Source organism: Rhinolophus sinicus, linkage group LG09 (assembly GCF_036562045.2).
Source record: "Rhinolophus sinicus isolate RSC01 linkage group LG09, ASM3656204v1, whole genome shotgun sequence".
Taxonomy (NCBI): Eukaryota; Metazoa; Chordata; class Mammalia; order Chiroptera; family Rhinolophidae; genus Rhinolophus; species Rhinolophus sinicus.
Genome location: NC_133758.1, coordinates 9,648,387 through 9,671,365, shown reverse-complemented (window position 1 = coordinate 9,671,365; position 22,979 = coordinate 9,648,387). Strand labels below are relative to the sequence as shown.

At 40.2% G+C, this 22,979-nt stretch overlaps 1 protein-coding gene across 4 annotated transcripts; it reads left to right on the top strand.

The window, feature by feature from the left end:
- Window positions 1–877: 877 nt before the first annotated feature.
- On the top strand, window positions 878–21,337 carry SERPINB12 (serpin family B member 12). Of its 4 annotated transcripts, none has more exons than XM_019729356.2 (10): window positions 878–1,118; window positions 3,294–3,397; window positions 6,953–7,008; window positions 10,173–10,358; window positions 12,438–12,572; window positions 13,316–13,456; window positions 15,043–15,160; window positions 18,123–18,265; window positions 19,243–19,410; window positions 20,355–21,337. In XM_019729356.2, the coding sequence occupies exons 4-10, from the start codon at window positions 10,191–10,193 to the stop codon at window positions 20,757–20,759; spliced, it is 1,278 nt and encodes a 425-aa protein (XP_019584915.2). In that variant the 5' UTR covers window positions 878–1,118; window positions 3,294–3,397; window positions 6,953–7,008; window positions 10,173–10,190; the 3' UTR covers window positions 20,760–21,337. The 4 variants fall into 4 exon arrangements, with proteins under 4 accessions (XP_019584915.2, XP_074195972.1, XP_019584916.2 ...); XM_074339871.1 differs by having other exon boundaries at window positions 3,261–3,397; XM_019729357.2 differs by lacking the exon at window positions 6,953–7,008.
- The last annotated feature ends 1,642 nt before the right edge of the window (window positions 21,338–22,979 follow it).

Genomic DNA, 22,979 nt, shown 5'->3' with positions numbered 1-22,979 from the left:
TGAATAAAATGAGACAAATTCTCTGAGTTGGCACCTAGTTCTTTAGTCTTTTCCTCAATAGTCCAGGATAACTGAATTACACTTCCTAAGAATGGATTCTCCTTGCAAACTTCCCCTTCATTTCTAGCCAGTGTTTAAGCTACGGATACCCACCTGGGATGGTTGGGCCGACCAGCTGGTCTCTCTATGAGGAAAAGAGAACCAAGGTTCCACATTTCCCAGAGTCATTTCCTCGCTCCTAGCATTGTTTCCTCCTTATGACCCTGGCTCTTCTCAAGGTCTCAAGTAATTGTCATCAGCAGCCATTGCCAAAGCGGTTCCAAAGGCCCAATCAAAGCCGAGAAGGAGGTGTGAAACAAAAAAGCATGTTCTCTTCCTTCCTGTGCAATTTTTCAGGAAACCTAAAACTGCTCTAAAAAGATGAAATCTATTTGCAAAAAGAAAAAAAAAAAAGATGCACAAAAGCTTCACAGGTCTTCAACAAAGCTGAGTAAACACTAGGAGTCGCTGCATGTCACAATGTTTTTATCACTATCATCTCCCCAAGTAGGGAGAGAGGCATTCTAGTCTGTGGGAGAACAGAGGGGTTGCAGGAAGGGGCTTGGGAAGATGCCAAAGACTGTTTTCTTGCCTGACTGTGTCAAGGAACTAATATCTGTCCTCTCCATCTTTTCCCTTCTCTCACCAGGCCCTCCGCCCTCCACTTTCAAATAAAACACCAGTAAAGTCTCATCATTCTATTCAGTTACTCACACCGATGTCTGATGCAGGGTTTTTCTAAAGTGGATTATATTCTCCAAGCACACCAAGAAACAGATGGTGATAGGGTGATTTCTCTCCCAGAAACCCTCGTCATAGAAGGGGCAATCAGCCAGGCAGTAACCAGGGGAACTTGCCATGTGGATAACCTTCCTATGCATCAGTTTTTTGTTTTTTTTTTCAGTCTAATTTTGTGCACTGGCATAGAGCAGATAAATTAAGTGTTTGAGGCTTGTCTTCTAAGTTTCGCAACGGCATAGCCTATGTAACTCGTTGCTGGGTGCCACTGGAGAAACATGATGCCCAGACACAAAGAATTGCAACAGGATGAAAGAGCCACAGGGAAAAATACAAGAAAGGTAGGTGCAACTTGTCTTTGGTGTTCTCTTAAGAAAACTCAGAAAATTAGGGGGTCACACCCTGTCCCAGCCCCACCGTAGGGCACTAGTTGACAGATGTTCAAAACGCGACTTGAAAAACATCATAGACAGTCTAAGTAGTCACTTGTCTGCTGTGCAAAGTAGTGATTTATGTTAGAGGACTTGTAAAGAATGCTGATCTTTTTCATTCCTCTCTCTGGGACATTTCTTAGGAGAGAGGATTAGTTACCAGGTTTTAGGAGAGGAAAAACTGGTGAGTAGATAACAGTGGAAAGGCAGCTGCTTCTATGCACTACTGGTAGAATTTCTCTGGAGTATATTTGATATGATGGTAGTCAAGCACAAAGATGTTCATCAATTTTATCCATTAGTTCAGGACCTAGATATCAATGCTCAGGAGACCTTCTGAAATTCAGATAAAAAGACTAAACACAAGGATTCTAATAGCCCCATTTGTATAAATTGGAAACCACCTAAATGTTTCATTGATAAGGAAATGGATGAGTAATTTATGGCACATTCACATAGTCATGAAAAGTAATCCTAATGAATAGAATTTTAAAATATGGAGAAATATTTAGGGTGAAGTATTATATGGAAAAAAGCAGGACACAAAAGTATGAGTATAGTTTGAGTTCCATGATGTAAAAAGAGAGTGTAGAGAAAAAAAAGGAAATTGTGAATTTTGATGGGCTTGTAATTATTTTTATTTTTATTTGTATTACTAAATAGCTTCAATTTTGTCCAATGAGATGTGTTATTTAATTTTTTTTATACTCTACTACCCCAAATTCCCAACCATCTCCTTACATCAAAATTTTTATTGCTTTTACAGTTAATGCTCAGTTGTACTATTATTCTGTGGGTTAAATCTGACTTATAGAACACAAATTTCATAGTTGCAAGCTATATGCTACTTTAAGTTCCTTTAGGTTCTCTGATTCTCTGGTTTATAGGTTAGGAGGTCATAACTATAACATTCTGTAGAACTGTAGGGTTTTCTTTTCTAGTGAGGGAAAGTCTTCATTTTTAATATAATTAATATATTTTAAATAATATAATCATTTTTAATTTAATATAATTTAATATAAGTCTTCATTTTTAATATAATAGTCTTCATTTTTAATTATGATTCTCCTCAAATTATGATTGTCACTCAGTCATGGCCCAGGGATGGGTTTCCCCAGAATATCGAGTGTATTGTCCTGAAATTACATAAAAAGGGAGAGACTTTCTATGGAAATTCAATGGCATAGCTTTGCTGTTAGGCTGCAAAATGAACTAAATGACTTCTAAACATCTCAAAAACCCTCCAAGGATGTGTTATTCTCCTTACAAAATATGAACCATGTTTAGAAAAGGAGCCAGTGTTATCATATGATGAAGCGATATCCCATGAGTTTTGCAGATGAATTAATTCCTCTGAACTATCTCAGAGTGAGAGAGATGGGGAAATGGATGAGGTGGGATTGCAGGGTAGGAAATGAGGAGACGAGGAAGACAGAGATAAAGAGAAGGAACCAGGGAGATAGAGGAATAGGGGAGAGACTTTGTTCATTTGTTAGATTTTGTCTGAGATGCCAGAACACAAAATAATAACTGGTGAGGATGCTCAGTAAATTGTTTTAGAAGCCATGGAGTTGTAGTCATGACTGAATAGGTCATAGAGGCACAGAGACAATAGTTTGCAATACCTGACTTTTTCTTTCTCAGCTACACTTTACTTTGCTTCACACTTGGCTCACACCATAGAGTTCTATCACCATTGAATTTGCTGGGAGTGGACTGGGCCGTGCTATGAAAACAAATCTTCTTGGGTTTTGTGTATTTCATTTACAAATGATGACTCATGGGGTTTCACAGGCTAAGAGAGTTTTGCAAGTTGCTTAGCGGGGATTAGGAACAGAGATAGGGAATCTGGATCTTTCTAGCAGCCTTTTATAAAGGCTTCCTTAGTAACCTGCTTTACAGGCAGGCTGTGGGATAGCTTGTAAAGAGAGGCAGTCTTAGCAGAATATTCTAGTCTAAAGGAGTGATACGAAAGACAGAGATCATTATTGTAATTTAGAACGCATTGAGTTAGTGACCATAAATAGATGTCTTTTTTCCTCCATCTTATAGCTTAATTGTTGATTCATTGTCACTATTTAAAAGTCACAGAATTTCTTGCTCAACACCTGTTTCCTCCTCTGCGTGATATTGAACTGACTTCATCAGAGCACACACCTTAGCTGGGGACAGTCCGCACCGGCTTCCAGGTATGTGCTGGGAGGTGGACAAGGTATTGTTGGTAGAGGTGTCTTTGGGGGCTAGTTGTCCTGGGATTGAAGCTGCTATGTGTTATAGAGATGTATTCTTTGGAGGTGTAAAGTTATTGTCCTGCTATTATCTAGCATCCTGACTCTGAGCAACTGAACTTGTCTGAGTCCTAGTTTTCTTATTTGTCATATTGGGATAATAATGGTCCCTCCCTAACTTATTGGAAGGACTGAATGAGATAATGGGTGCAGAAGGGCCTGTTATGTATTAGGCCCACCGTAAATGTCTATTATATGTAGATGCAGGTAATAAAGTCTGGATTGTAAGCTCCTCTTGCACTAAGTGTCATGAATGCAAGGACAATCCCACTCTTGTTCACTGTATCCCCAGTGCCTGACACATAGTAGGCACTCACTAGTCACCAAATGAACATCTGGGCTGTTATTTTCTTGCAGTAGTCAAGGGCCTTAGAGTTTTGTCTAGGGTTAAGATCAAACCAAAATGCATATTTTTAATTTAAGAAACAATTTCTTCTGTGTATTTTAACTTTTGTTCTATGAATGGAGAAGTTATATGTCTAAGGACATAAAAATATGATTATGTTTCATAATTTGAAGCAAGGATCAATGAAGCTTTCAGTAAAGGACCGGACAGTAAATATTTTGAGCTTTGCAGTCCATGTGGTTTCATCACAACTACTCAACCTCTGCCATCGTAGAGTGAAAGCACTCATAGACAGTAGTGAATGAATGGGCATGGCTGTGTATCAATAAAACTTTATTTACAAAAGCAGGCATTGGTCCAGATTTGGCCCGCAGACTACAGTTTGCGAACCCTGATTTGAAGGATGAAGTCCTGATTTACAATTATAGAAGAAACATATGTCATGTAGATTTGGCTATGAAATAAAAAAAGTTTATGCAATACTAGTTCTATGAAATTGTAATAACAATACTAACATTTGTATAACACATTAGAGCAAGGAAAGTTAAATTATTATTCCTATTTTTAATTTTTTATTATATTTATTGGGGTGGCAATGGTTAATAAAATTACATAGATTTTAAGTGTACAATTCTATGATACAACATCTGTATATTGCATTGTGTGTTCACCACCCAGAGTCAGTTCTCCTTCCACCACCATATATTTGACTCCCTTTACCCTCTACTCCCATCCCCTCTCCCCCTTACCCTCTAGTAACCACTAAACTGTTTTCTGTGTCTGTGAGTTTTTGTTTGCTTGCTTGCCTTGTTCGTTTGTTGCTTTCTGTTTTACATCCCACATATGAGTGAAATCATAGTTCTTGACATTACCTGTCTGACTTATTTTGCTTAGCATGATAATCTCAAGATCCATCCATGTTGTTGCAAATGGCAGTATTTCATCTTTTCTTATGGCTGAGTAATATTCCATTGTATATATGTACCACATCTTCTTTATCCAATCATCTATTGAAGGACACTTTGATTAGTTCCATGTCTTGGCCACCATGAATAATCCTGCAATGAAAATAGGTGAGAAAATTTAAGTTCAAGAAGAATTTACTCCAGATCTCAAGCCAGGACGATTCATAGCAGGATCTGGATCCTCTGATTGCAAATGTACTGCTTTTTGTGCAATATATTCTTTGCCACCTCATAGCTATGCCTGTCTTTGGTCCCTGTGTCTCTGTCACATTGGGGTAGGCAGTTGGCATCATTTCCAATCCTGGAGGCTTTAGTTTTGGATCTGAGAGAACTGAGGGCTTTTATGAAAAGGGTAATTGCTAATACCTTAAAGGTGATTGCAAGTTTTAAAACAATTTTATTGTGCTTTAGTATTTATTATTGCTGCTTTTTGTTATTTTAATGGATTTTCCCTTTTTTGGGTTTTATATGTTGTTACCCAGGCTTCTAAGTTTGGAAGATAAAATGGTTAATGTCAGGTCAACTGTTTACTTTAGATAAAAGATACATTTTTTATTGGATCGAAAGTGTCTATGCTGATATTTTCCCCATACACACATTTTGTTTCCTCAGTGTTGTCATGTAAAATTAGATGAAAATGAACCTCTTTACAGTATCTCAAAAACACTGCCTTTGCCACAAAGGAGAATTTTAATCATATTGTTTTTGCATTATAAGTTGGCAAAGACTTAGGCCAGTAACTCATCCTGGCAAAAATGATTTTTAAATTCCAGGCAGGAAAAAGACTAGCTACTAATGGGTTAAATGACTGGCTCATAACTCACGATGAGTTGTAACATATCTAGGAGGAGTAATCTCACTCTACACTTGGTGAAACCTTATTTTTACAGCCTGATGACACAGAAAAACTTTTTAGCCTGCCTTGAGTAGCACTGTCAGGCTTATTGACCGCCCAAATTCATTCAAACTCTAGCGTAATTCTCTGGTACTTTCAGTCCTTGACATTAGAGAGACTGACTTTCGTCAGGCGTTCAAATGAGTATCTGTAGGCAAAGACCGAATGGTGCTTGGCATCCAGTAAGCGCTCCTTTCATGCCCTCTGTAGTGATTGAGCAAGTTACTTTAATATTAGCTAGTTACTATAATATTAGCACATTTAGTGGTGGATTTCACCATTAATGATTGAACAATCATACCACCCTGAGTTTTAGGCTTGCAGGGCGCAGTCATCTGTAGTCAGCTTTGTTGGATTATTCAGGAGGATAAACAAGAGGATAAACAGATGCAATACTAGATTGAAGATATCCAAACAAGCTTTGACTCTGCTCAGGCATTCCGAAGCCCAAGATGCTGTGACTATTGTCAGCCAACAATGGGCAAACATGACAACCAGAAATCTGGGGAGCTGGGCAAAAATTCATCCTGTTCTAAATGTAACTAGCATCCTTTTTGAAAGGTGATGTTGGAGCAACCCCATGAAGTAGTTATTGATCCACTGGCATGAAATATGAAGTGATTCAGATGTTAACACTTTTCCACCTCTTGTAAATCATACTCAATGACCAGACTCAACTGAAAAACAATGGTTTTTAAAATTTTGTGCAAGCATTGTCAAATGAAAAAGTGAGGTGAAGAAAATTAACAGCGTATTTGTTTTCTCTGTTCACTATTGAGAATTGAGAGACCTTCTGACAAACAAACAATCAAAACCCACAACTTGGAAATTGGCTTAAAACTCATTTTGTAAGTCCTATGTAGTAAGTTAAAAAAAAGTTTAGAATAATATAGAAATTCAAGTATAAGAGAATGTCCAAAGACAATGACATGTGAAGTATAATAGTTCTCTGCTTGTCTATTTGTCTAGTATAGGAATTTGGGTTGAAAGGTGTGAGTCAAATATTATTATGAGGGTTCTATAAAGAGACCCAATTGGAAAGAGCAAAGCAAATATAAACACAGTAAGTTAAATATTTAATGTAGTTGAAAGCATAGAGCATGAGTATTTGTTTAAAAATGTATGTGCCACACATTCCTTTTTTTCCCGCTTTAATCAATCAATAATAATTTGACTCTGGCTTCCAAAATGGCACTTGGAAAAGTGCCATTGTGGGAGGGGCAAAGTTCATATATTTCCATTCCTGACAGGTTGTGCATTGAAACTTACCTGGCCAGCTGTTAGCAGCGACTCTGAAGGCAAGGAGGTAAATGCTAATATTGCCTAGTATCATTTTTAACAATGACCACTGTGTTGGGAAATTATTTTAAATAATAGAAACCCAGAGGAGGTTTGATTGAAACCAAAAGATATGCTCTTTTTATTTAGTCAAATGTCTTTTTAAAAAGAGCAATTTGTTTTATGATATTTTGAATTTTTTTTTGTAAATGTGGTAATACCTCCTAGGAAATACTAGTGATATCTGTCACCTCGAGCACCTGGTCTGATGTCAGATGTATCAGATTGAATTCTTAAAAATGTGGATGTTTGAATAATTAAAAAAAATATTTACATACTTGAAAGATTGTATGTCTTTTTTTTTTTTTTTACTAATTTCTGAAATATAAAATGGTATAATATTTAGAATATCTGTATTTTAAATCATATGAAATTTACATTTCTCTTATGCAACCTAAGTTGAAAATGCTTTTGATTACATCTTTCACAAGTATTTCTTTGTTTTTAGATAGTTCTCATCATTTAGTTAGTTATAACCAGGTTTGAATTTTGATTTCAGCAGAATAGCATCTACCTATATAAAGCTGAAATTTCATTCTTAGGTTATTAATAACTTTGTGAAAATTATGGAAATTATGAGAATGAAATATTTTTGGTATATTAATTTTCCCCTACTGTATAGAAAAGAACAATTATACTTAGAATAGTTTGGGATATTACAAAATCTGTCTAGTATAAACTTTTACATTGTCACAATAAAGGAAATCGTATTTTAGTCACTACACTAGAGGTTCATTAGAGGTTGAACAATAAATCACTTGGAAAGTATTATAGGCAAAAATGTGATAATATTTTTATTAATATCAAAGTGGGTTTTTTTCTCTATTTTTGAGCAAAAGTTGTCCATTAGCTCTTCCCTATATAGCTATGGTTGGTAGGAGGTGATATTGGGGACTGTAAATATGAAATTATGTAAGTTAGTCCCAATTTGGGATAAGGTATTTTCAGTTTTGAAATTCCAGTCTATATTTATGGTATATTTTCATCAATTACAATGCAATTGGAAGAAGATTTTCAAGTAAGTGCTCAATCTGGAGAAGCTCTCTCCACCCCACCCCCATAGCGTAGATCACAGGAGTCCTGGAAGAATGGACTAACAGCTGAGATGCCCCTGGGCAGAGAGGTAGTTTAGAGCAGCCCTGGTGGACACTCAGTGCTGGGAGCTCCTTTCTACAGCCCATGGCCATGCATCAGAGACATCAGCAAAACTGGAGACATCTTCCTGTCGTAGAGACGAGGAATAGACCACTGGGGACATGTCCTTTTAGAACACAAGTGTTATCTGCTCCAGATGCAATGGGGTGTAGGAAGAAAGGGGGTGGCTTTGAAATAAGACTGAATTGACTGATTTGCATGCCAGCTGTGCCACTTAATGGTTGGATGTAAAATGAAGATAATTCCTGATTTGTAGAATTGTTTGAGAATTGGAGGCAATATTTGTGAAATGCCAGGCTCAAATTAAATGGTAACTATTAAATGGTAACAATTGTGGGTGGGGGTAGTATTGATTCCTTAAGCTGAATAGATTTTTGAGGGACCTTACTATTTTAATAGGTTATTTCAAGTCTGTTTAAAAAGAATGATTACTGAAGTAAATTATGTACAAATTTTTTAAGTTGTAACTTCTTGAGAGGCAGCCTATGAGTATATGAGCCATCAGCCCTTAGACTTAGCCAAACAGCAACTTCTTTGTGTGGGAGATGTTTTCAAGTAGATGTAAAGTTACACCTGGCACATTTTCGAAACGTTATCTAATGTTATCTTTTAAAATTAGGTTTGATGGACTAAAAAAGCCTATATTATAGTGGGAAGATGTTAAAACCAATGTACATTATTCAATTCAATGCAGTAACTATTTCTTAACGCTTAGTACATGCCGTGTGTCTGATGATAAAAACACAGATATAACGGGGCTTACATTTCCATCTTGGAAATACACAATGTTCATAGACAAAAAGACAAAATAAAAGACAATTTTCATTTAAGAGAGAGAGGTCCAAGGTGAGATCTACATAAAATTGTCTTGATACTTCTGGACTAGATTATTGGGTTGGAGAGGTGGACAAGGCATGTGTCCTAAGGGAAGTCATTTCTTTACTTTGGTTCTGTATTACCTGTGGTTCTACATTGTCAAGAGAAGGTGTTGAACCTAATGGCTTCTAAACCCCCAACATTTTCCAAGATATGTAATCTTTTGAACACTATCGATGACTAACCAAAGCGCCTCAAGTCCTATAGGTTTCATATGGAAAGAGTCAACAAGAGGTGAGAATATTAACAAAGGACATGACCCGGGACAATTTGCTGGGCATATATTCTGTCATAGAACATTGAAGGGAGACTGCAGGCAAATGTTTTAAGTAGAACCAGGTATACAGCCTGTGGAGAAGAAGGAGGTGGAGTGAAGTTGTGCTGGGTTGCTAACTTGACCACGGGGACATAGTAGCCTGTGAGTTTCTTTTACCTGAATAAAGGAAGTGGGTAGAATTGTGCTCCCAAAAAGATATGTTTAAGTCCTAATCCCCGGTAGCTGTGAACGTGACCTTATTTGGGAATAGGGTTTTGGCAGATGCAATCAATTTAAGGTGAGGTCAAACTACTGGATTAGGGTGGGCCCTATTCCAATGACTAGTGCCTTATAAGAAAAAGGAAATTTTGATACACATACAGAAGACACAAGGAAGAACACCATGTGAAGAAGGAGGCAGAGAGTAGAGTGACGTCTCTACAAGCCAAGGAATGTCAAGGATTATTGGTCACCACCAGAAGGAGGGAGAGAGGCCTGAACCAAATTTTTGCCAACAGCCTCCAGAATGAATCAATCCTGCCAACACCTTGATTTTGGACATCTGGCCTCCAGAACCGAGGGAGAATAAATTTCTATGGTTTAAGCCACCTGTTTTGTGGTAATTTGTTATGGCAGCCCTAGCAAACTAATTCACACCACTAAATGAAAATAGATCTCTATCTGTACCAATATCTATAGCAACATCAACATTGATATACCAGGATGCTGGTGACCTTATTTTTCAATAACATACTGAATAATTGTCTATGATTAGATCTTGGGTATTTAAAATGAGAACTATTTTCCTCTGATCACCATTTTTTTCACTATCTTTTTGGTTTCAGATTGTCATCAGTTTCACGATGGATTCTGTCATTGCAGCAAACACCAATTTTTGCCTCCGTCTTTTCCAAGAGATAAGCAAAAATGATGGTCATAAAAACATCTTCTTCTGTCCTCTGAGCCTCTCAGCTGCCCTCAGCATGGTCCTTCTGGGGGCCAGAGGTGACAGTGCACGTCAGATCGACCAGGTGCTTGTCCCCTGCCAAAGTCACACCCTAATCAGACCTAATCCCGCTTTGGCAAGACAAACTGCTCGCTGCACCCTGACCTTGCTTGGAGCCTTCATTCACATCCTTACCTCACTTTCTCTGCAGTCCCACTGTTTTTCAAAGCTCAATCAATCCTCCGTCTCCTTTATGATGCCTCTCCAACCTCACCAGTCAGACAGCTTCTTTCATTCACCTTCTCTGTCTGCATGTCTGTTGCTTTTTCTCTATATAATTATATACCAACATTGCCAGTTATTGTTAATGCATGTACGTGTTTTCTCTCTCACTCATTCCTTTAAATGCATATTTAGTAAGCACCAGTTATGTATCCAGGTGCTAAAGATCCAGGAGTTGTTGTTGTTGTTCTTCTTCTTGTTCTCTCTCTCTCTCTCTCTCTCTCTCTCTCTCTCTCTCTCCAAAAGCCTATTGCCTTTTCTTTTGAAATTCTCATATACCCAGAAACCAGGCACTTCCCCCTGCCAACCTGAGGTCTGACCCACCACTATCTCTTCTCACCTGGATTCAACTTCCTCGTGGGCTTTCATGCTTCCACTGACAGTGTTCTCCACTCCGATGCCAGAAGGATCTTTGCAAAACTTAAGTCAGATCCTGCTTCTCATCTGCTTAAAACCCAGAATTCCCATTTCGCTAATGATAGAAGTCTGAGTTCTTACAACGGCCCATGGAAGGCGGGATCTGAACGCCAGATAACCCGGTGACACCATCGCTCACCATCCCCCCTCCGCACCTGCTCCAGCTCCAGCCACACTGGCCTCCTGGCTTCCTAGGGAAAGCCATGCCCACTGCTGACTCAGGGTCCTTGCTCTACCCCCTTTGCTGATGGATCTTCCTTCAGATAAATGATCTATAACTTACTACCTCTTTCAGGACTTTGATCAGAGTTTACGTACCTTGACCTCTCAATCTAATGCTGCGTCCTGGCCCCCAGCCCCCAAAGATTCCCTCTTATCCTAGCTGCTTTCCCTCCACATGGCATTTTCCATCTTCTAACATACTGCATACTATAATTACTTACTATGTGTATTGCTTCTTGTATGCCTCCCCCACTAGAATATAATCTCCTAGAAGGCAGGAATCGTTGGCCTAGAACAGTGCTTGGTTTATAGTAGCCACCCAATACCAATCTGTAGAATGAATGAATGAAAGCGACAAGAACAACTCTCCAAATAAACCAAAGGCTCCTGAGGTGGTCTCATATGTCCCTGGATCTAGCACATAGCACAGGGGTTATGTATGAGCATAGCTATTGTCCCTGGTATAGAGGACTGAATTCTTGGATTAAGGCAGAATGTGTTCAGGGTCATTCAACTTTATTCATTTTCTTTGATTTGGTATATTATTCTATTAATAACACTTAGAATCAGAGTGTGGCTGGTAACCTCCTGGTCAGGTTTCAGATGTTCTTTCTCCAGCCACTTGGGTGTCACCTGCCAGCAAACCTGGCAGCTGATAAGTTGTCACCTACCTTACTGCAATGCTCTGGATAACTTGTTTTTTGCTGTCCTCACACGCTGGATTGATCTGAAGTTCTAGATCATCACTGTCTAACACAAATATAATTTGAGCCATGTATGTAATTAAAAAACCTTTAGTCGGCATACAAGAAAGTAAAAAGAAATAGGTCAGACTAATTTTAATAATATATTTTATTTAACCCAATTACAGTTAAAAATGTAAATGAGATAGTTTAGTTTCCTTTTTTCATACTAAGTCTTCAAAATTCAGTTACACTAACAGTCAGCTCAGACTGGCTCAACAGCCGCACGTGGCTCGCGGACGCCTGATACTCTGAGTTTGGTCACATTCATTCTTACACGCAGTCCCAAGGGGGTTGGGGGTGGGGCATTCCGTGTCCTTCCGCTCCTTTCCACTTCACAACCCAAGCCAAAAGGAACATCCACTTTCCTTCAAACTGTTGTTGATTGTTTTGTTTGACTATGGAATCTCGCCATTGCCACCTTATAAACCTGATTTTGAAGTTATTCAGACTTCGTGCTGTTCCTACTGCTTGAAAGACCCTGTATTGTCATCACGTAGGTACTGCACGTCAGTGACTTTTCCCAGAATAGAAGCGAAGAACCTGATCCCTGTCTGAAGTACAAACAGCAAAAAGTGCTGGGTGACAGCGCTCAGGAAGGGCAGAAAGGAAAGACAAAGCGCGCGCCGCCGCAGGTGAGCCACATGAACTGCCGCCCCTCTTCCTCCTTCCACACCGCTGGTTCTGGGGGCCCTGCACCTGCTGACGCTCGCTCATCCCCAGACATCAGCTCCTAGCTGTCACTGACAGCAATGACCGCATATGACCCCACTTCCTTTCTGATTGCGTGTCTTGTGCGTCCTTGACTGTAAGTTAGTTTCTTAAAGAGTAGGGACTAGTGTCTTCTGCTCACGATAAAGAACCTTAGCTCGAAGCTTCATCACTGGCCTACGGTTACAGGCGACAGGCCCCCAGGATGAAGCACGGTTGACAATGAAGGACAGTAAGGGGCAAGGACCCGCTGTGGGGTCCTTACTCTCTTCCCTCCGCCTTCGCCTGCTTTCTTTCCGGCTGAAATCGGTACTAAAGCACACAGCTTTCATCAGTTGTCTCATACTAGGAGCAGGAGAGGTGTTCTTCCAGTTGTAAATCCCCCTACTTTAGAAATGTAAGAGGAAGGTGGAGAGAAGATTGTCTCTTTCGTGTATGGTTAGAAGACAGAGAAAAACGAGCGTGCCTTGCAGAGACCCCAGCTGTATTTTCCCTGGAGGCTCTCCCACCAGGGCAGGTGCCATAAACGCCCGCTGGGACCGCCTCCTACTCTTCCTTCTCTTCTTCTCTGCTCGCTCCCCCACGTGGTAACAAAGTGAAATGACAACTTGCTTTAGTGATGTTTAACTCCTCTGATAAGACCACATTTTCTTTTTTCCTTTGTTAGGAGGAAGCTTCAAGTAATGATGCTGGATTTCTCAGTTGCCGCGTCGGGCAGCTTCTCTCCAAATTAGATACGATCAAAGCTGATTACACCATGAGTATTGCTAGCAGGCTTTATGGAGAGCAGGAATTTCCGATCCGTCAGGTGAGGGAGGCACGAATGGGGTTTCGAGCTATCCTGTAGCATACCATTTAAAATGCAGTGAGTAGCTGGATTATTCACCTGCCATGTAGAACACAAACGTCTTGGAAAGGATGACACACTGTGGACTGGTGGGTTGGCCGGGACCCACCTTTTCTCCCACACCTTCAGTTGCCCTCTTCCCAGTTTTCAACTTGAGCAGTTTAGGAGGCTTCTTGTGAGTGGAATGGAGTGTGTGGAAAGAGGGTCACGTGACTAATAGCCTTTGGACCACGTGTCGGTTTGGAAATGGCGTTCTTTTTTGTGACATTTTTCCCAGTCAAGGTGCCTGGTAGATGTACTTGGTAGCTCCTCTTCCTGTTGTCCCTGCCCCATCCCCACTTTGGATGGTGGCCCAGAAACCTCCTTTTGTGCCACGATCAGGCCAGCCCCCAAAGAAATTCACTCACTTAAGACTTAAGAAGTGGTGTGGTGTATTTGGAATCAAAATTCACGTGTCACTGTGGCTACACTGCTTTGTGCCTAGAGGAAGATTCATCTGAATCTGGGCTGCAGTTTCCTTTGTCACCACTAGACGGAACCATAGACATGGCACTGAACACGAGGGGTGTGACCAATGGCAAGTGTGCAATATACTTGGTTAGGGATGATCTAGTAAGGGGAGGGAGTAACGTACTTTGACCAAAAGAAATAGTTCTCTCACAATGGACATGCAATTTTATGTGCTTTTTTTTTTTTTTAAACTAGCTTTAGTGAGATATAAATTACATGTCATACGACTGACCACTAAAATATACAAATCAATGGTTTTGGTATACAGTGGTACCTTGGTTTTCGAAGGTAATCCGTTCTGGAGACCGATCGAGTTCTGAAACGTTTGAAAACCGAGGCATGGGTTCCCCATAGAAAGTAATGCAGAATGGATTAATCTGTTCCAGACCTTTTAAATCAACCCCCCAAACTGCAAATTTAGCATGAATTTTACTATCTAATGATACCATAGATCCATAAAATTTATGGCGTTTGTAAACCGAAACGTTCATCAATGGAGACGTTGGAAAACCGAGGTACCCCTGTGTTACATTATTGTTTTAAATATACAAATCAGTGGCATTAATTACATTCACAATGTTGTGGAATCATCACCCTATTTCCAAAACTTTTTGATCACCCCAAACAGAAACTCTGTAACCATTAACTAGGTTTTTTCTTCTTTTTATTCATTAAGCAGGGTTTTAATTCTTAAAAGCAGAAGCATTTTACAGCTAAGTCACTCAAGTTACTTGACATTTATCTTGTGATGTCTCCACAAATGCAATGCCCAGATAAGCGGATATCTGTAGGAAAGCCTTGTGCCAATATACCTATGGACTGCTCCATGGATAAGCATTCTGTATCCTAAATTGTTGCTACAACATCTGACATGTCTCTGGATAATTAAGACTGGGGACAGATAGAGACAGACATGCATTCAGTTTAAATTATTAGGCATATCTTTTGCATTAAGCTTCTCGTGATTGCCTCACTCCTAACTAGTAGCATAATTATATGATTTTATTGTACTATTTCCATTTATTCTAATTTAACAGGAATACTTAGATGGTGTGAGTCAGTTTTACCACACAACGTTTGAAAGTGTTGATTTCCGGAACAACACTGAGAAGTCCAGGCAAGAGATTAACTTCTGGGTTGAATCTCAATCCCAAGGTAAGAAATACCAAAGACATTGTAGCTGGTATTTTTCCATTTAAAAAAAAACAAGTCAGCCAAGGTTTTCAGATTGCTAGTGTGTCAGGGACCAGATGCTCACATCTGTGGACTGGGTCCAAAGCTTCTTCTGCACACATCAAACAATTAAAATGCTTACTTATTGTCAGTCCTTTGCTCCCTCATAAAGTTGAAGGGCTTTTCAGCCAGGCATAATGCCAGCAGGATGTAAATTATTTCCATTTCTTTTAAAGGATCAGTAAAACGATTGTGAAGAGAATATAGTGATTCAGAGGGACATGGAAATAATACTTGTAAGACCCTTATTCTTATCAACTTTTCACTGGATATGTAGGTGTTTCTGAGTGAGGGGGGATTTAGAGAGTGAAGAATGGGGAAATTTTGATTTCATCATAAATGGAATTAGATGATGTAATACAGAATTGTACACCTGAAATCTATGTAATTTTACTAAAAATTGTCACCCCAATAAATTAAAAAAACACACCAAACAAACAGAAAAACACACAAAAGTTAACACTTATGGAAAAAAAAAATAAATGGAATTATTCTTTTTAATATGAAACTCCCCTTCTGGCTCCATCCAGCTCCCAGCATAATGGAAGTCTCTAAATGGACTTGGGGCTGTGAAGGTGACCACTCCGTCCTGTCACATTAGATACAATCAGTGCCCCGTTCACCAAACACACTTACCTGGGCACCACATCCTCAGCCATGACCCCTCCGAGCTTGATCTTCATCTGCCTTCTGCTCTTCATTGTCCTCCTTCTAATCTTTTCTTCCATGTAACCCAGTTATGAGGTTGTATAAACTGTGCTACTTCAGGATAGTATCAATCTTTGTGTAATGCCTGTCCCCGGCCCCGGTGCGTAACTTGGTAGAGTACGGGATTCATCACTGCGGTGATGCTGGCCTTAAAAACAAAACCGGAACTGTAGAAAACTGGGCGTGACTGCAGCTAAATTGGTCAAATGACCTTGGTCTTGATGACCTCTCTGGTTCTCAGGAGTCACATCTGTAAAATGATGCCGTAGGAGTGAGAAGAGTAGCTGCCTTAGTGTCTTATAGTTAACTTGTAATTAATATATAAATCTGTGTTGCCTTAATAAGAACCCACCCCAGTAAAAAAGTTTTCAGTATCGCTTTACATGTTGAACTAAGAATACAGGGAAGCTAGAGAAGGTTTAAGACAGGAAGCATGTCTTTTAAAAGACGTCTCCGATTGTAGAATGGAGAGCAGACTGGAAGTGGACAGGAGTAGATGTAGGTGCAGAGGGCAGAGTGACAGTTTCATGGCAGAAGACCAGGAAAGAGGTGCTGGTGGGGTGGGCCAGGTGGTGCTAGTGGAGATGGTGAGAAGTGAATGAACTTGAGAGATAATAAGATGCACATCAGAAGGATCTTACCAATCACTTAGATAGAAGATGGATTGTTTAATGAGAGTCAGAGAGTCATCCAGATGACCCATAATGCTTTAACTTAGAATCTCAATTCTTCAAAATGCAAAGCAGAGTCTATGAGCATAAATAAATTGCCTTTGTGATACCACATTCATGTCTCCTTATAACAGATGTCAAATGTTTTAACGTAATTTTTCAAACCTAGATTTTCCAACAGGGGAATATGCCCTAGCTCCTCCATGTCTCCTGTCCCTTCACATTGGCTTAGGGCTGGGGTTTCCCTGCCTGGCCTTTTCTTGGGGGAAGCACCCACACTCCCAAATTATTTCTCCTTACTTCTTCCCCATGCCACAAAAATTCTCAATCCTCCAAAGTTCCACTCAGTTGTCAAGAGGAAAGCTGGTTCACTAAAAAATTTATACGTACTAAGGTATGAATATCCAGTTTTCCTTAGTTAGTTAATTCTCCCAGAGTGTTTTAAGTCTGGATGAGTCAGCATAATCTATTATTATGGCATTTAAATGGAAATCTTCTTGAATTGGAAGGGTCTTCTCATCTTAAGGCCTAAGCATACATTCAAGTAACGGTACTGGTGATTTGGTATTTTGGTGTGGAAAAGGGTGCTTACTGACAATGAGCTAGTGCCTGATAGCGCAGGCTTTCCCAATCTGCCTTAGGGCTGTATTATTGTGAAAGACATCCCGGAGCTGAGCCAGGAGTGAGAGCAGTCTCAGGACTGATCTCAGCCAACGTTTCTGCTTTTTGGCTACGTGGTCTCACCTTTCATGGGCTATGGTTTATTCTTCTATAAAGAAAGGGTAACAATACCTACTTCTCATGGGGTGGAATGAGAGAGGACATGTAAAAGTTCCTATAAAATAGGTTTTATATGCATTTTTGTTTATATGTAAGCATCTATACTCTGCTCTGATGAGTACATGCGGGGTATTATAATATAATCAGGTGGCAGGATCTATACTTTGAAGGATAAACTAGGGCATAAGATGTCTGATGACAAGTTCCAACCAGAGGGATAGGGAGAATCACAGGAAAGTCCCTCAGTTATCCTGCTCTGATTTGGGTCCTCTCCTCACCACTCCCATTCTTATCTTCACTTCCACCCCACCCAGGACTCTGGTTTCATTTTCAACTAACTCTGGGTTAGTTTTGAATGAGATATTCCTTTTGTTTTTTTTGTTTTTTAAGTTTTGGCCCTTTTTTAGTCTTATTTTTTAAAATCTTTTTTATTTATTTTAAGTGTGTTTTTCCAGGACCCATCAGCTCCAAGTCAAGTAGTTGTTTCAATCTAGCTGTGGAGGCCGCAGCTCACAGTGGCCCATGTGGGAATCGAACCGGCAACCTTGTTGTAGCTCTAACCAACTGAGTTAACTGGCCGCCCTTGAAAGAAACATTCTTGAATGAGACACTGTAGCCTTGGGGAGGTTAAGCTGCATTAAAAAAAAGTCTGTCTACATGAATACTTTTGATACAACTCATATTCAGGGTATGCTCTGAAACAACCCCCTTCTCCCCTTTTGAAGGTAAAATCAAGGAACTCTTCAGCAAGGACACCATTAACAACACAACTGTTCTGGTGCTGGTGAATGCTGTTTACTTCAAGGCCAAATGGGAAAAACACTTTGAAAGTGGAAACACAGTTGATGCACCTTTCTCTCTAAATGAGGTACTATATTAGAGCATGAGGTTTTCTTGATACTCCACTCACAGTTTCCACTAAGAATGACTAAGGTATGTGTGCTCAAGTCTAACACGTAGGTCTCTGGGTTACAATGTACACTGATAATAAGAACATTTTACTAGTAACAAAAATCAGGACCTGAATTTTATTGAGCATTTCTGTGCCAGGCACTGCCCCGAGCATTTTCCATTCATGATTCTATTTGTTCCCCAAAATAACATTATGAAAATGTGTGTTATTATTCCCAATGAGGGGTTGAGGGAAAGAAAATGCAAAAGTGAAGTTACTTAGCCAAATTCACACATTAGGATTCACATTTGTGAGTTGTTTGCCTCAAAAACCCATGTTCTAAGCTACCCGGCTGTGGAATGGGAGAAAAAAAAAAAGAGTTAAACCCCAGCCCAGCACTTGTTAGTTGTGTTACTCTCTCAAGTGATTCCTGTCCTTATCTGTGGATTGATGGCTTCCCCACATACTGTGAGATTTTATGAAGTTTAAGGTGTCTGCGGCTGTGCCCTTTCCTCTGGTGGAAGACTGTGGAACAGGTGTTGTTATTTACTATGGAGATGATTATCATTTAACCACGGCTCCCACTGGCCCTGTGGTGGTATCATGCAGTCCACCAGGAGTTGGGGGTTGTGTGAGGCCACAGGAGTGGGGTGAATGAGGCAAGGGAGATAGGGAGCCGCAGGGCTTGTTTCTGCTGCCGAGGCTGAGGGTAGATGCCTGGATAGACAGTCTACCAATGAATGGTCTTGGGAGCTGAAGAACCCATTAAAACCAGGGGAAGAGAGAGTGTTGGCAAGGTAAGCGTTAACTAATCAGTGGGCAGAGGACTCTCTAAGGTTGGGTCACTGTGTGGCTCAGAACTTCTGGCAAGGACCCCGCTCGTCTTAACAGACCCTTGTTTTCAGGGAAGTTGAGTTTGTAGGCTTATATGGCCGTCCTCTGACTTTCTACAGAACACAAAGAAGACTGTGAAGATGATGAATCAAACGGGCATGTTTAGAATCGGCTTCATAGAGGAGCTGAAGGTGCAGATCCTTGAGATGCCGTATACCAAGGGGAAGCTCAGCATGTTTGTCCTGCTGCCGTCTTGGTCTGCAGATAACCTGAAGGGCCTGGAGGAGGTAAAGGGTCATTTTCCTGTCTCCACAAAATGTGTCCTCAGAGATCTTGGGAGAGCTTCACGATCTACCGTCTACCATCCTGAGGCAGGATGGCACCTGAGCTGTCAGAGATACCAAAGAATATATAAGAATCTGAATTCGATGAGCTCTACTTATTCCTCATTTGTTTAGAAGCGGACATGCCAAAAGCACGGGCTAGGACTTTCCTCTCTAACCTGATTGCGCCCCGAAATCATATTTTTCCAGACCAAGTAATCCGGATGGTGAATAACTTGAGAATTGCTACAAATGAAATAGCATTTCCTTTCCCCTGAATATCCTGACTGCTGGCCTCTTATTCAGACTATTTTGCTGTAGTTCAGTTAAAGTCCCTTCAGCTGAATCCCGCTTTGGGCCTATACCTGGACAGCAGAGGAGATGTTGATACTGGAATAGGCTGCTTGTGAGGTGGGAGTTAATACAGGTTGGGGACGCTCCGCTTCATGTTGTCCTGAGGGGTAAAAAGGCAGAGAGAGAAACATCAGTACAATAATTATAATAATAGCAATTATTCAAAATTGATTACGTGCCTGCACTATGTTAACTACTTTAAATGCATTTATTTTGTTTAATCTTTGCAAGAGCCTAATGGCATTATCCCTGTTTTATAGAAGAAAAGGTTGAACTTCAAAATGCTAAGTCTTCTTCAAGCTCACCCGACCTAATCAACTGAGCTTTTGCTAGACTGGTTGAAACTAGATTGTCAGACCCCAAAGAACACTGGAACTCAAATCGCCCTGTAAAGAGGAAAGAGAGTTACTCGGAGAAGCTTTAAATGAGGGCGTAGGGAAAAAACTTAAAGATTGTTACTGACTGTTGAAATAGACGCGGGCCCTGTGAGGTAAATGGGGCATTCTTTGCAGGCTCAGATTCTGACCCTAAACGTTATTTTCTTCCTCTTGTAGCTTGAAAGGAATATCACCTATGAAAAAATAGTGGCCTGGAGCAGCTCAGAAAATATGTCAGAAAAAAGAGTAGCCATCTCCTTCCCCCAGTTCACCCTGGAAGACGGCTACGATCTCGTTCCAATTCTACAAGACATGGGCATGACAGATATCTTTGATGAGAAGAAGGCTGATCTTACTGGAATCTCTCCAAACCCCAATTTGTACCTGTCAAAAGTTGTCCATAAAACTTTTGTGGAGGTGGATGAAAATGGCACCCAGGCCGTCGGAGCCAGTGGAGCCGCTGGCTCGGTAATGTCTGCACCATCCTGGGAGACGTTTAATGCTGATCACCCCTTTCTCTTTTTCATCAGACACAAAAACACCCAAACCATTCTCTTCTATGGTAGGGTCTGCTCTCCTTGAAAGGAGCACACTGGCCAGTACCTGAGGGCTGGGAGAAAATTGCAATGCAGTCTTATCCCGGTATAACATGGGCATTTGCGTTTTTGCTAATATCTAAAGACCGAATTCCACCACATTTCTCCTCTACACTGGTGATTTCTCTGTGATGTGAGAGACGAGTTCCATGTTCTTCATACAGGCTTGGTTATGGAACAAAATAATTTCTCATTGGTAAGGCGAGGCAGTTTGAGGTAGCTCTTCCAATAACTTCACCCAGAGTGCACGTCCCACAGGTCAAATGTATCTCAGATAATCAAATGCTTAGTTTCTCCTGTGGTTCCTTTTGGGGTTGATGTTTTGAGGGCTGGTTTCGTGCTGACCTGGCATTTCTGCCACACACTGAGCTGGATAACCATGACCTATATCAAGGTCTGGCATTGGCCAGTATTGTTTATGTTCTTATTCTTTTCCTTGATGAACAAATCTTCTCATTTGTACTGGGATTTCACAGAATTTTAATTACAGGGGGATAATATATCTATTTACAAAATGACAAAGAATGAGATTCTTAAATCTTTCTGTAAATCGCTAAATACATTCTGTACGAATCTTTGATTGATTAAAATGTTTCTTAGCGAATAAAGTACTTCTGTGATTAAAATATATACAATGTGTTGCCACTTGAATTTTTTAGAGATATAAATCTAACTTACACATTTTTTCATCCAAAAATAAAGAAATATGTAATCGATATAAAGCTAACAATTCATTTCAGTTGCGCAGGAAAGATATATCTTGTGCCAGATAAATTCTCCCAATTTTCCTCCATAATTACATGTGGAGGCATACAAAAAAGATGAAAACTCATGGTAATTCTAAAACCTAAGAGCTAGCCAATGAGTCATCAGAATATGGAAAAAATAGCTGTTGAGTAGAAGTTCATGGGGCTGGATGGAAAGGCCTAGTCAAGGGGTCACCTGTATCATGTCACCTGTGTGTCAATCTGTCTTGTTTTCCTCCCACTACTGCCTTCCCCTGAGTTCAGAAGCACAAGATCTCTGCCAATTTAAATTCTGGACATCCATCTTTCTATTTTGTACTTGCTACTATCTCCTAGCCTCTGTCTTTAAGACCAGCTTGTTTTCTTCCTGTAGCCATGGGAAGACCGAAGGAAACTACCAAGTATGACTCAGAGGAAGGTGAGGACAGGGATTGGCACTTTCCACCCCTGGAACGTTAGTCATCACAAGTAAAGTATTTTTGGTAGGAAAAGGACAGAAAGAGCCCTGGTGGCAATGTTTGGGTTTGTATATTTTATCTGCTCTCCCTGTTTGGAGTGTCAGAGACTCAGGCCATATGGGGAGCAATGCATTCTAACAGCCCAGCAGAAATACAGTGGATGGAAGCCTATGGGACACTGGGAATTATGCTCAAAATTAGGAGCTTTTGACTCTTCATTCTTTTCACACCAGGAAGACTGACCCTTCAATAGACAGGCAGAGGCAGAGAGAGCTAATTGCTAGAAGACCAGTCAGAGCATGAAAATCAGGAGAGTGAACGCCTCCATTTCTAGTTCAGTTCCCTCCAGTCAGCAATGTTGACAGGCAGAACAAGCGAAGCAATGTAGATTCCAAAACAATTGATTCATTTATGCTGACTATAAATATTCTGGTGAGAGAACCATGAATGTGTGGCACCCAACAGGCACTCTAGTACTCTCTGATTCACAGGTTCTGTATGTTCTACTTTATTTTAACCCAAGTCCTTCTCATGACTTCATACACTTTCCCCCTCCAATTCCTCCTCAGTGTTTCCTGGGGCTGGGGCAAGCCAGAACATGTGTTGCTGCATCCTGGATTCTGTTTACTTTTGCCTGCATGGCACTTTTTTTTTTTTTTTAATTACACTATCACTGTGATGGAGGTCCTATAACTGGGGTGACAGGGGAAGGAAGCTGTGAAGTAATTTTAATATAGGGTCCAGGCATGGGGTGAGTTTCAATATCCAGAATAAGATTGCAGCCATGACATCTCTGAATTGGAACAATAATAATACGTAATATTTATTAATTGGTATTGATCAAAGACCTTTATATGAGCTAGCCCGTTTAATCCTCTCAATCATCCTGAGAGATGGGTTATTGTTATTGTCCACATTTAACAGATGAGGAAACTGAGGCACAGAGAGATGAGGTACTTTGTGTAAGGTCACTCAGGTAGCAAATGGTTGAACTAAGATTTG